General features: G+C 53.8%; 2 protein-coding genes across 4 annotated transcripts in view; one reads left to right on the forward strand and one right to left on the reverse strand.

Moving 5' to 3' along the window:
• The window catches only part of LOC100548773 (histone-binding protein RBBP4), a 5,713-nt gene extending 1,491 nt beyond the window's left edge, over positions 1-4,222 (forward strand). The window contains exons 2-8 of the mRNA XM_031556778.1: positions 9-169; positions 301-427; positions 536-613; positions 1,726-1,802; positions 1,903-1,960; positions 2,066-2,176; positions 3,130-4,222. Of these exons, the coding sequence (XP_031412638.1) occupies positions 9-169; positions 301-427; positions 536-613; positions 1,726-1,802; positions 1,903-1,960; positions 2,066-2,176; positions 3,130-3,195 (678 nt within the window). The 3' untranslated portion in view covers positions 3,196-4,222. The remainder of the gene's footprint in view (positions 1-8; positions 170-300; positions 428-535; positions 614-1,725; positions 1,803-1,902; positions 1,961-2,065; positions 2,177-3,129) is intronic.
• Positions 4,223-4,651: 429 nt separating this feature from the next.
• Positions 4,652-10,618, reverse strand: SYNC (syncoilin, intermediate filament protein). Of its 3 annotated transcripts, XM_010723462.3 has the most exons (5): positions 9,571-9,718; positions 9,118-9,306; positions 7,171-8,608; positions 6,171-6,295; positions 4,652-5,148 (listed from the first exon to the last, which is right to left on the reverse strand). In XM_010723462.3, exons 2-5 carry the CDS (start codon positions 9,141-9,143, stop codon positions 5,085-5,087), a joined length of 1,653 nt encoding a protein of 550 aa, XP_010721764.1. In that variant the 5' UTR covers positions 9,144-9,306; positions 9,571-9,718; the 3' UTR covers positions 4,652-5,084. The 3 variants fall into 3 exon arrangements, with proteins under 3 accessions (XP_010721764.1, XP_010721765.1, XP_010721763.1); XM_010723463.3 differs by lacking the exons at positions 9,118-9,306; positions 9,571-9,718 and adding an exon at positions 10,511-10,618; XM_010723461.3 differs by lacking the exon at positions 9,118-9,306 and having other exon boundaries at positions 9,571-9,738.
• Between the last annotated feature and the right edge of the window lie 200 nt (positions 10,619-10,818).

Genomic DNA, 10,818 nt, shown 5'->3' on the forward strand with positions numbered 1-10,818 from the left:
TTTTTAAGACCATTTGCTTGTGGGATATAAGTGCTGTTCCGAAAGAAGGTAAAGTGGTGGATGCAAAGACCATCTTCACAGGGCACACAGCTGTAGTGGAAGATGTCTCCTGGCACCTGCTCCATGAATCTCTTTTTGGATCTGTTGCTGATGATCAGAAGCTCATGATGTAAGTGGGGTGCTTTCTTTAGAGGCTGAACATCTCAGTCCGTTTTGCCTTCCCAGCTGCTCCCTGCTCTGCCCGTAAGGTGGGCTGTAAGCCTTTATTCCAGGTCTGCATTCCATTCCTTCTCCTTCCAGCTGGGATACGCGGTCAAACAACACCTCCAAACCCAGCCATTCCGTGGATGCTCACACAGCTGAAGTCAACTGCCTCTCTTTCAATCCCTACAGTGAGTTTATCCTGGCTACAGGGTCAGCTGATAAGGTATGTGCTTTTATTGAATTGGGAACGGTTTTGTTTAGTTTCTGCTGTGTTGGAGTGGATGTGTTGTGTTGGTTACCTCAGGAAAAAATGTTTTTCTTTCTTTGACAGACTGTTGCGTTGTGGGACTTGAGGAACCTAAAGCTGAAGTTGCACTCCTTTGAATCACATAAAGATGAAATATTTCAGGTATAACAAAATGTCTGTGTCTTCCCTGCACCCAAGCTTAGTTCTGCTAGCAGGTAAAATGGAAGGTAGTCTTCAGTGTGTTTTCATGAAGTGTGCTTGTGCTTAAAAACCTCATTCCTCTCTCTCATCTGCTTATTATTTTCTGCTTTATTGTTGTGGAGCTTTCTGTGGGGGGGGGATTCCAAGGCAGATCAGAGTGTCCAGAAAGCCAGGGGCAGAGCGTACCAAGGAAATGGCTGAGAGCTTTACCCACAGTGTCAGCAGTGAAACACTAGCAGTACACAGTGCGTGTAAATTATTCATGGCAGCAGATTTGAAGCAGCAAGGCGCAGTGAAATGGCTGCAGCATTTTCGTCTTCTCAGCTTGGTCCTGTGGGAAGGCTTGAGGTGGCAGCCACTAAAGGAGATTGCTGGACCATCCTGTGACAAAAAAATTGCTAATTTTGCTGGTGTAAATATAGAAAGTTAACATCACTGGTAGCACGTGCTTAGCAGATACAATATTTCCATCTCCAACTCATGCAGTAGTCAGAACAAAAGTATGTGGAAGGGTTTTTTTTTGTCTAAGGATTGCTTTTAAAGACTAGTTACCTCTAAATACAGTTATGCTCAGAATCTTGAAGTGTCAGGCTAGTGTGAAGAATTGTCTTATTTTCTAATCCTGTGATCCTATTAAGTGGTGTGTTTTGGAGAGATTTATCTCCAGCAGTCGTGGTAAATGAGAGCTTTGGGGCAGTTAAGCTTTAATTACAGCGATTTCTTTTCATGTGTAAGCCATACCTCCCATCTCAGGCATCCAGAGTTTATATTGGTGCAGTTCTCTTGGAGGAGCAGCTAATGGTCTGCAGGGTTGTTTATACTTGGTGACATGTGCTCTGTGTTAGAGAAGAAGTTGCACGTGAGACCTTTTTGGTGCTGAGATACTTTGTTAGCACACAGGCTCACGCAGAACTACTTGCTACCTTAGGATGTTGTTACTGGGGATGTTTCTATTTCAAGGTAATAATGATCTGAGTTTTCATAAAGCTCTCATGCCATAAGGCACAGCAAAAGTCTGCCGTGTTACGGGTCCTGCAAACTAACTTCATTCCTAAACTCATTCTTGTCTGCAGGTTCAGTGGTCTCCCCACAATGAAACCATATTGGCCTCCAGTGGCACTGACCGCCGCCTGAATGTCTGGGACTTGAGGTAAATCCCAAACCAGTCAGGTTGTCCTAATGAAATCATATTGATGAGTTGCATCACAAGCAGCGACAACAAAACCCACAATTATTATTATTTTTTAAAGTAAAATTGGAGAAGAGCAGTCCCCTGAGGATGCTGAGGATGGTCCCCCAGAACTGCTGGTAAGAATTCTGAGCCTCGCTGATTGTTTGGTCCGGTTACTCGTCTCCGCAATGGAGATTGGAAATGTTTTGCCCCTCCACCCTTTTCTTTCCCTTCACTCCTAGTTTATTCATGGTGGTCACACTGCAAAGATCTCTGATTTCTCCTGGAATCCCAATGAACCCTGGGTTATCTGTTCTGTATCAGAAGACAATATCATGCAAGTCTGGCAAATGGTAAGTTGTTTGGGAGAGTGCAGGAAGTGGTAGATAAGAGAAGTGTTGAACTGCCTGAATGTCAGCATCCTGGGTTTTATTTACCAGGAGCAAATCCCAGGAGGATTTGCTTTGTAGCACTGCCTGGATCTCAAATGGGCAGTGAGAAATGTTTGAGATTTGGTAGAAACAAGGGCTTACAAATCCTGAGAAGCTGTTTTGTACTTCTCATAATTTAATAGTAAAAAGGAAAGTTAGTACTGGTGTATGGAGTAGAAGTGACATTTTCCCATCTATGTTTGAATGAAAACTAAGGTTTAAAAAAAAAAAGAACAAAAAACCACCCAACAAACAAATATCAGCTCAAAAACAAACAGCAGAACTCCAGCCAACCACCACCAACCACAACAAATGCAAGCATGAAGTCGAGGTTTCTGTTACTGTCGTACTGGGTGAGTTCTCTGTGTGTGATACAGACACCCCCTGTGGCTGCAGAGGGGCAGCGTGGTGGTGAATAGGAGAAAAGTGCTGGTTTAACTCCCAGCTGCTGAAGGTTCTGAAGAATAATCTCCTACAGCTCAAATAACCTTTGAAAAGACCGTGCTTCTACTTTTGGTTTATTTATAGATTGGTTCACAGAGGCTTTGTCTTGGCAACGTATCTGTTAGAAAAAGCGATGCTGCAAAGTGAAGGATCTATTAAATGTATGCACAGTAGTGTTAATTAATATAAGCCTGCTCTGATCTCTGCCTTAGGAGGTCAGATGCCCATAAGCTGCAGTAACAGAACTCTTCTGAAATGTGCATCACTGTTTCAAAGCAAGGCAGTCTGTTGCAGCTTTCATGACAAAAAGCCTCGGGGGATTGGTGCCACACACCTGCAGATGAAAATCTGCCAGGACTTTGAGAAATGCTGTGGCATCCTGTTAAATGTGATGGTAAATGCTTCTACAGCACCTTTGCTTTGACTTGCAGGCAGAGAACATATATAACGATGAAGACCCAGAAGGAAGCGTGGATCCAGAAGGTCAAGGATCTTAGATGATGGTCCTTCCTGTTTCTAGTCCTTTTCCTTCTCTTCCTTCTCAGCCCTGATATTGACTTAACACTGGTTTTGAGACACACGTAGACTTTGTGTTCAGCCATCTTTCTGTAGAAACCATCAGCGGTGCTTTTTACCCCGGGCAGAACTCCCCTAAGAAAAGGGCTTTTAGTCCAACTCAGCTGGTGCTGTGCTGCAGCTCCTCAGACTTCCCACAGCAACCTCTTGTGTACAGAGCTGGCCGAACCATTTTAGCTGCCTTCCTCATGCAGAACAAACTTTTTGTTGCTGTTTTCTGTCTTTAGCTTGCCACAGCTGCGGGCCTTTGCCTAACTTAAACAAAAGTTAAATCAGCAGAGCTGCCAGAGGGTACTTGAGGCAGCAGAGATGGTGCAAGTGTTAATCCACCGGTAGTTCAGAAAGGAGTGGGGAACGTCTTGTCCTCTTCAGTACAGCTCAGAAGTGTTGGGATTCTTTTAGTTGATCTGTACCTGCGTGGCTTTATCTGCCTCTGCAGATACATCAAGAGATTTGCAGATTCTGAAATTGTATTTCTTCCTGTACTTTCTTTTGTCTCTGCTGGTAATTCTGGGTTTTTCAGTTCTTCCTTCTGTCCTTCCCCTTTCCTTCCATCCCCTGGACGACAGTGGTTTGGATACATCAGCTGTTCCTGCAGAGCATCACTCACCTTCCGTGCATCTTGTTCTATTGTGTGTTTCTTGAGCTGTGTTTTCACATATATTTCTTTCCTTTCTGTGAAATGGTTTTTAAAACTTTGGGGCCACAAAGTTGTAAAGGTGTCTGTTTCTACCAACGATGTACCACAGATGGCACAGCCCGGTGACCTACAGCAGCAGTGGTAGCTGGTGCAAATAAAGCAAATGAGACGTGGGCAAACTGCCTTTGTGGGAGTCAGTCCTTGACCACTACTTCCTGCCCATCTTCCACCAGCGACCCGTTGCTCCTCGTGTTCCTCATGACTAACTGCGTGTAAGTGCTTCAGATGGAATAAATTTTTTCTACGTATGTGCTGCATGGCTGTGTGATTTTGTGCTGATGTTGTCCTTCTGCATTGACTGCTTTCATAGGAGGGTAAACTGCATCCCTTGAGAAAGCAGAGAAGGGGAGGAGAAAGAGGAGCCTGTGGGTGCCGTGTGGGTGCTGGAGTATATTTGGGGTCTGCAGGGCTGCCTCCTCTTGTTTCTGCTGCTTGCTCTGTGAAAGGAGTACTGAATAGCTCAGAGCAGTCAGGGATGCAGTGGGTGTGCCTTCCTCCCGCAGTGTGCTGCTGCCTCAGTTTTGGGTCTGCCTTCAGCCCTTACGCAGAACAACGTGGGTGGTGATTTCTTTTTCTCACCCTATTTTGTAAAGCGTGAATATTTGGGTGCCTTTCAAGCCCCTCCGTTTGACACGCGAGCTTATTTTCCTTTGACACACAGTTTTGAGAAATAAAAAGATCCTTAAACTCTGACCTTTATTTTCAGTGTGAGACTATAAAGTGGAAACCTTTTATCCACAGACTTCAGTTTCTGTGGCCATCGGCGGAGCGTATCGCAATACAGCAGACACCGCTGAGCTACAGAAGGAAACGTTTCTGTACGTAAACTTCAGCATTCAGCCCCCGAGTCCTTCTGTGCAGGTCTATATGCTCTATCTACGGAACAGGACGAGATACATTTCCCAAACACAGCAAAACATACACGTGTGATTCTTCAGCCGCGTCCGTTGTTCAGTGCAAGTACCGTTTTCTCTGCTCACGTGTGGAAAAGCAGTTTAGTAGAAGATCCACAGCAGAGTGGTGCTGCTGGCTGGGCAGCGAGAGGAGCAGCGAGAGGAGCCGACCCTGCGGGTTCCAGCACTGCCCTTCGGTGAGGAGGGAATCTCAGCTCTAACATTCCTGGTCTGGTTTTTCTTCAGATTTGCAAAGGTGGCCGTAGATTTCTAAGCAGCCCCTGTGTGGGTAGAAAGTGAATTTAGGATACTAAATATGGAACATACGAAACACAGACTAATGAAAAAAATCTTCCTTTTCCCAGTGTGAAGGAAAAGCAATTAGGTAGTGCTCAAATTGGCTCGGTGCGTGGCACTGAACGCACGGTTGGGGCCAGCCCTTGGCATGAGAGCGGGGAACGTGATTGCTGCTGGGAGCCACGGCAGGAGGCAGCTGTGATTGCTGCTGCAAGACACAGGAGGAGGCAGCTCTGAGGCTGCTGCTCTCCGACTCCCAGTTCAAAAGTGAAACTCGAGGAGGTGAGCTGACATGTAAGAAGTCTGAAGCGCTGTCGCTTCCAGCAGTGGCGCTTTGTAGCTCTCTGGGTGTTAAGAGACTGCAGCCGCAGCTGGGGCTCCATGTCAGCCCCTGCACCCCGTGCTTCACAGGGACCCCACACAGCAGAGATGCTGCAGTTTCTCTATTAATAAACTGCAACACTGAGACGCAGCACCAACGTGGGAAGGTTGGCTCTTCCCTGGGCTCAGCGCTGCGGTGCTTTGTGGAGAGAAGAGCTGCAGCTGCTGGGGTGGGGAATGCCCTCCCTCAGTGCAGTCCCAGGGGGAAGGTGAAAAAGGAACTCTGTGTAGCGTTAAAGTTGCAGAGAATATTAAGAGTGTGTACTGCTGAGATGTGGGCTAACGTAGCAACACAAACTTGTGGATGTGTTGTGGAGCTTTGAAATGTGGTAGAGAGGCCCTGAGTGAAAGCAGCAGCAGATTTAGAAGCAAGAAGGTTGTTCCCTCTGATAAAGACTCTGCAGCAGTGCTTCTCAAACTGAGAACCCAGCTCCCTTCCACTGTTCCTAAGGAAATAGTGTATATTTTCTCAAGTTGCTGTGCCTGTCCCTTGGAAGGCAGCCCCTGCTTCTACTCTGTGCAGAACTTTCCATGACACAGCTGCATGGCAAAGGCTCTGCAGTTTCCACAGCTCTACACTGCAGCCTGAGCCTGGACAGGAGGTGTGCGTGGAACAGACACCGACTTGTAGATGGACAGCTCGTGGTGCAGGCTGCTCCGCAGCTCCTCCAGCTCCTGGTTCTTGCGCTGCTGGAGCTGGACGCTGTTCTTCAGCTCCTTCAGCCTGTCCTCCAGCTCCTCCACCTGCTCCTGGGGTGAAGACAGAACCCGGTTATGCGGGAAGCTTTGCCCTGCTCCATGGCGGTGGTCTTAAGAAACCCCTGCAGAAAACCTCTGCTTCCCTACCAAAGCCGCAGCCAGGGCTGGCGTGCAGTTGTGCTTTGCCTTCCCTGCTGGCAGGGTTTGTCCCTCACACTGCTGGGTGTGCGTTTGAAAGGCTGTCAGCGCTGTATAGTCTAAAATACTGAAGTAGATAAACAAGGGAATGGGGAAAAAGCAGCGGGGAGGCACAGTGGGGGTCTGTGGTGAGTGAGGTGGGGCCCTGAGCAGCACCATGGCAGCCAGAGGGTCCCAGTCGCAGTGCTGCAGCACAGCGGTGCCTGTAGGGATGGTGTTGGCTGTGGGCAGTGGTGACGATGGCTGGGAATGCTGGAGATGGATGGTGGGGCTGCCCTGCCAAAAGGGCTCTTGTGGATATTGAATTGTACTTTCTCCCTACGTGAGGTGCTGTGGGGAGGCCTGGCTCAGCCTCACGGCTCTGTTCCAGCACCTGAGCTCCGCTTCATCTGATGTGGAGCTGTGGGGCCGATGCAGCACTGCACCTCCTCTCTGTCCCCGGGGTTCCTCGGTGCCTCTGCGTGTTGCTGGCTGGAGGCAGCACCTGAGGTGTGGAGCCCTTCCCAAAGCTCATTCTGCACAGTGGGCCGCACACAGCAGGGCACAGCGCTGCTGAGTCACTGAGCTTCAGCCTCTGGGGCTCCTCCAGAGGCACGGTGTAAATCCTCAGGGAGGAAAGTGCCTTCAACGGAACCCGCAGAGCTTTGTCACCTCCCCAGTCTCCCTGCTCCCCTGAGCCCTACAGACCAGACCCACCGCCGTGTTGGCAGGGACCGCCACGCACGTACCCTGTACTGCCCGACCTCCTCATCGCGCTTCTGCTTGACGAGCACGATCTGCTCCTCCAGACTCCGGTTCTGCAGCCGCAGCCGGCTCACCTCCCCCTGCAAGGGCCGCAGGGCCTCCTTCATGCCCTGCACCTCTCCCTGCAGCTCCTGCAGTGCCCGTGTCCCCGCCTCGCGCCTCTCCAGCAGCCGCAGCAGCTGCGGTTCATAGTGCTCCTCCAGGCCGCGGCGGCTCCGCGTCACCAAACTCTCGAACTCGGCCGACAGCCGCCGGCTCTCCTGCAGGTACTGCGCGTCCTGGCGGCACGGCGGGGCCTCCAGGCGCTGCCGCAGGGCCTCCTTCTCCTTCTCGCAGCTCTCCCGCAGGCGGCTCAGCTCTCCCGACAGCCGCCCGGCCTGGTTCTCCAGCTCGTCCCGATACGCCGCGTGCTGCGAGAGGTCGTGGCGGCGGCTCTCCAGCTGGTACTGGCAGGCCACGCACTCCTTGGTCACCTTGAAGAGCTTCTGCTTGATCTGACGGATCTCGTCCCTCAGGTTGTCCCGCTCCAGCTCCACCTTGGCCAGCAGCCGGCAGGCGGCCTGGATCTCCTGGTGGGCATGGCGGATGTCCTGCAGCGCCGGCTCGCGCAGCTGCGTCAGCTCCTCGATCAGAGCATCGCGCTCCTTCTCCAGCTGCTCCACCGCCTCGATGCACTCCTGGAAATACTCGCCCAGCTCCTCCAGGCTGAGGCACGGCCGCACCGTGCCCTCTGCGGCCTGCGGGGTGCCTGCCCCCTCCGCGTCCATGTCCTGCGGGACCCCGATCCCCGCTGCGCCCGGCGGGATCCCTGCCCCGTCGGTGTCCATGGCCGATGGGATCCCTGCCCTGGCTGCATCCAGTGGGATCTCCGCCCCATCCACGTGCAGTGGGATTCCTGCCCCATCCATATCCAGCAGGAGTCCCGCCACGGCGGCATCCATATCCAGCAGGATCCCTAATCCTTCTGCTTCCACATCCAGTGGGAGTCCCGCTCCATCAGCATCCAGAAGCGCCGCTGCTCCGCCGGCATCCACATCCAGAGGGATCCCTGCTTCATCTTCTGCATCCAACGGGATTCCTGCCCCATCCATATCCAGTGGGATCCCTGTCCCACCAGCATCCACATCCAGAAGGATCTGTTCATCTGTTTCTGCATCCAGTGGGATTTCTGCTCCATCCACCCCCAGCGGTGCCCCTGTCCCGGCCGTCTCCTCACCCAGCAGTGCCCCCAGCATGGTGAGGTTCAAGGCCGTGTCCCCAGCACCTTCCTGCAGCTCCCTGTAGGCACCCGGAGCAGGAGCAGCCCCCAGGCCCGGCGCTGGGTCTGTTGGGCTGCACAGAGCCCTGGGGTGTGGGGCTGGGGCCGCTCCTGCTTCATCTGGTAGTGGTTCTGGAGGCGGTTCTGGCTCTGCCATCAGGTCCCTGCGAAGGAGAAGGGACACATCAGCGGGCGGTGGGACAGGACCTGCCTGCCCCGAGGACTACTTGGACCCAAGCTTTTGGCATCAGCACAGGCCAGAATGAAGGAGCAAAGCCATTCTGAAGTGACAGTGACAGAGAGAGAGCAAGCACTGAAACCCAGCAGCCGTTCCCCATGTCCCTGTAATGCCGCACGGATCACTGCAGCTCGCCCCGCACGCCCGGTCAGACGTCCCCAGCACAACGCGCCCGCTGCCCAGCCATGTGCCATAACCTCACGGCACGGGAATGCACGGCTGGGCGCAGCGCTGCCTGGGGACGGAGCGCAGCACCGCAGAGCGCCGCGCCGCTCACTTTGCCGTGTCATCCGAGCCGGGCGTTTCTCCCGGGTGGGCACCGAGCGCCGCTCCCATCCCTCGTTCCCCAGGTGCTATTTGAGGGCAGGGAGCAGCGCACGGCCGTCGGGCTGCTGAGTGCTTTTCCTGCAGTGGGGGGCGGGGGGATGCTCTCACCTCCCGGCCCCGCGGGCTGAGCTCATATCTCGTCATCCCCGAAGGAATGAGTGCAGGCTGGCACCCAGCGGCCCCCGGCTCGCCCCAGCGGCTTTACGGAAAGCGCTGATTTTCACCGGTCCTTTCTCTCCTAATAAGGCAGTTTTCTGCAGCGCTGACACATCGCAGCCTCGGACTCAACCGCCGGAGCTGAGGAGTGCGGGGAAAGGTGGGGAGAGGGCTGTGCGGGGTTTGCCGTGCCCCCCCCTCCCTCCCTTTGCTTCCAGCAGTGATTTATCAAACTTAGCGACGGCTCTGCGCCCACGGGTTGTGCTCCCCCGAACCCCTCGGCCCCAATCTGTGTGCCCGCGATGCTCCCCGGGGGCTGAACCTCACCCACAACCCCTTGAGAGCCCGCACCCCGCACCCCCCGGCCCCTCTCCCCCCCACATCTCCCCAAGGGCCGGCTCGTACCTTGCTCTCCCGGAGCCCGGTGCCCCCTGCACTGCGCTGCACATGGGCTTAGCATGGGGCGGGTGGGGGTTATTAATACACGGCGTTGGAAATCAGACTCCCCCGGCAGCCGCTTTACCCGCTGCAGCGCCAGCTGCGGGTACTGCCGCCCTCCGCTCCGGGAGGAGGAGGAGGAGGAGGAGGAAAAAGAGGAGGAGGAGAAGGAGGAGGAGGGCGGGGAGGGCCATGCCTGCATCCCTGGCAGCGAAACCTTCAGGGTGGCTGCAGCTCCGCAGAATCCCCAGTGCCCCCACCCAGCCGGGGGTCTTTCCATGCAGGATTGATTTGCTGAGGGTGCCCCTTTGTGCAGCCTCCAGCCCAATCCTGTAGGGTGCTGGGCAGGGCATGTGCTGCGATGGGGACACCAGGAGTCCCTGGGCTGGGGTGTGGCTGGAAGGAGCATGGAAGGGGCACAGCACACGGCCGTGATTTGGTGTGGCCTTATCCTGTGCATGGAGCACATGGATACCAGCGCCCTGAGGGCTGTGTGTGTGCCAGAGGCTGCCCTGCCATCACGTTGGTTCCTGCAGAGCGCAGCCCCCACTTTGCTACCGTATGTCCGCACTCCTTTTCTGCTCTCCCTTTGAGGATGGAATGGCATCTCAGCACCCAGCAGTGATGCTGCCTGGGGTTGGAGGTTCCATCTCTGCGCACCTACCCCTGGTCCCCCAGCCCACAGCATCCTAACCCCACCTTTGGGGCAATACTACCAGCATCTATTTACACCTGCTGTACATCCTACCCACGTCGCTGGGCTGCCGTGCATGCAGCAGCCCAGGGTGCAGTGTGGCTGCTGGGTTGTGGCCCTGGCATCCCCCAGCTCAGGACTGGAGGAGAAGAAGGGCAGAAGCAATTGATTAAAGCAAAGTTTATCTATCTATTAAAGCAAAATTCCTCCTACCTCCGCCCTGGCCGTGCCCGCTCAGGAAGTCAGCGCTCGCAGCTCAGGAAGTCGCCAGCTTACGTGCCCTGAAACCGCCCAGCAACGCCCAGCACTGCTTGCAACATCCCCAAATGCCACCCTGTCCCCGTCCCCACGTCACTGCCACCGTCACCTTGCCCACTGCTTGGTTTAAAATAACTGCTTGTGTCCGTGTCCCGGCCCGCCAGCACGCGATGGTGGGAGAGCAGAGCTTTAAAAGGAAAAGGAAGATTTGGGTGTTTGCTCTTTTTTTTTGACCCTGTTGCTTTTTTCAGCTCAATGCACCT

The sequence above is a fragment of the Meleagris gallopavo genome, chromosome 25 (assembly GCF_000146605.3).
Source record: "Meleagris gallopavo isolate NT-WF06-2002-E0010 breed Aviagen turkey brand Nicholas breeding stock chromosome 25, Turkey_5.1, whole genome shotgun sequence".
NCBI lineage: Eukaryota > Metazoa > Chordata > Aves > Galliformes > Phasianidae > Meleagris > Meleagris gallopavo.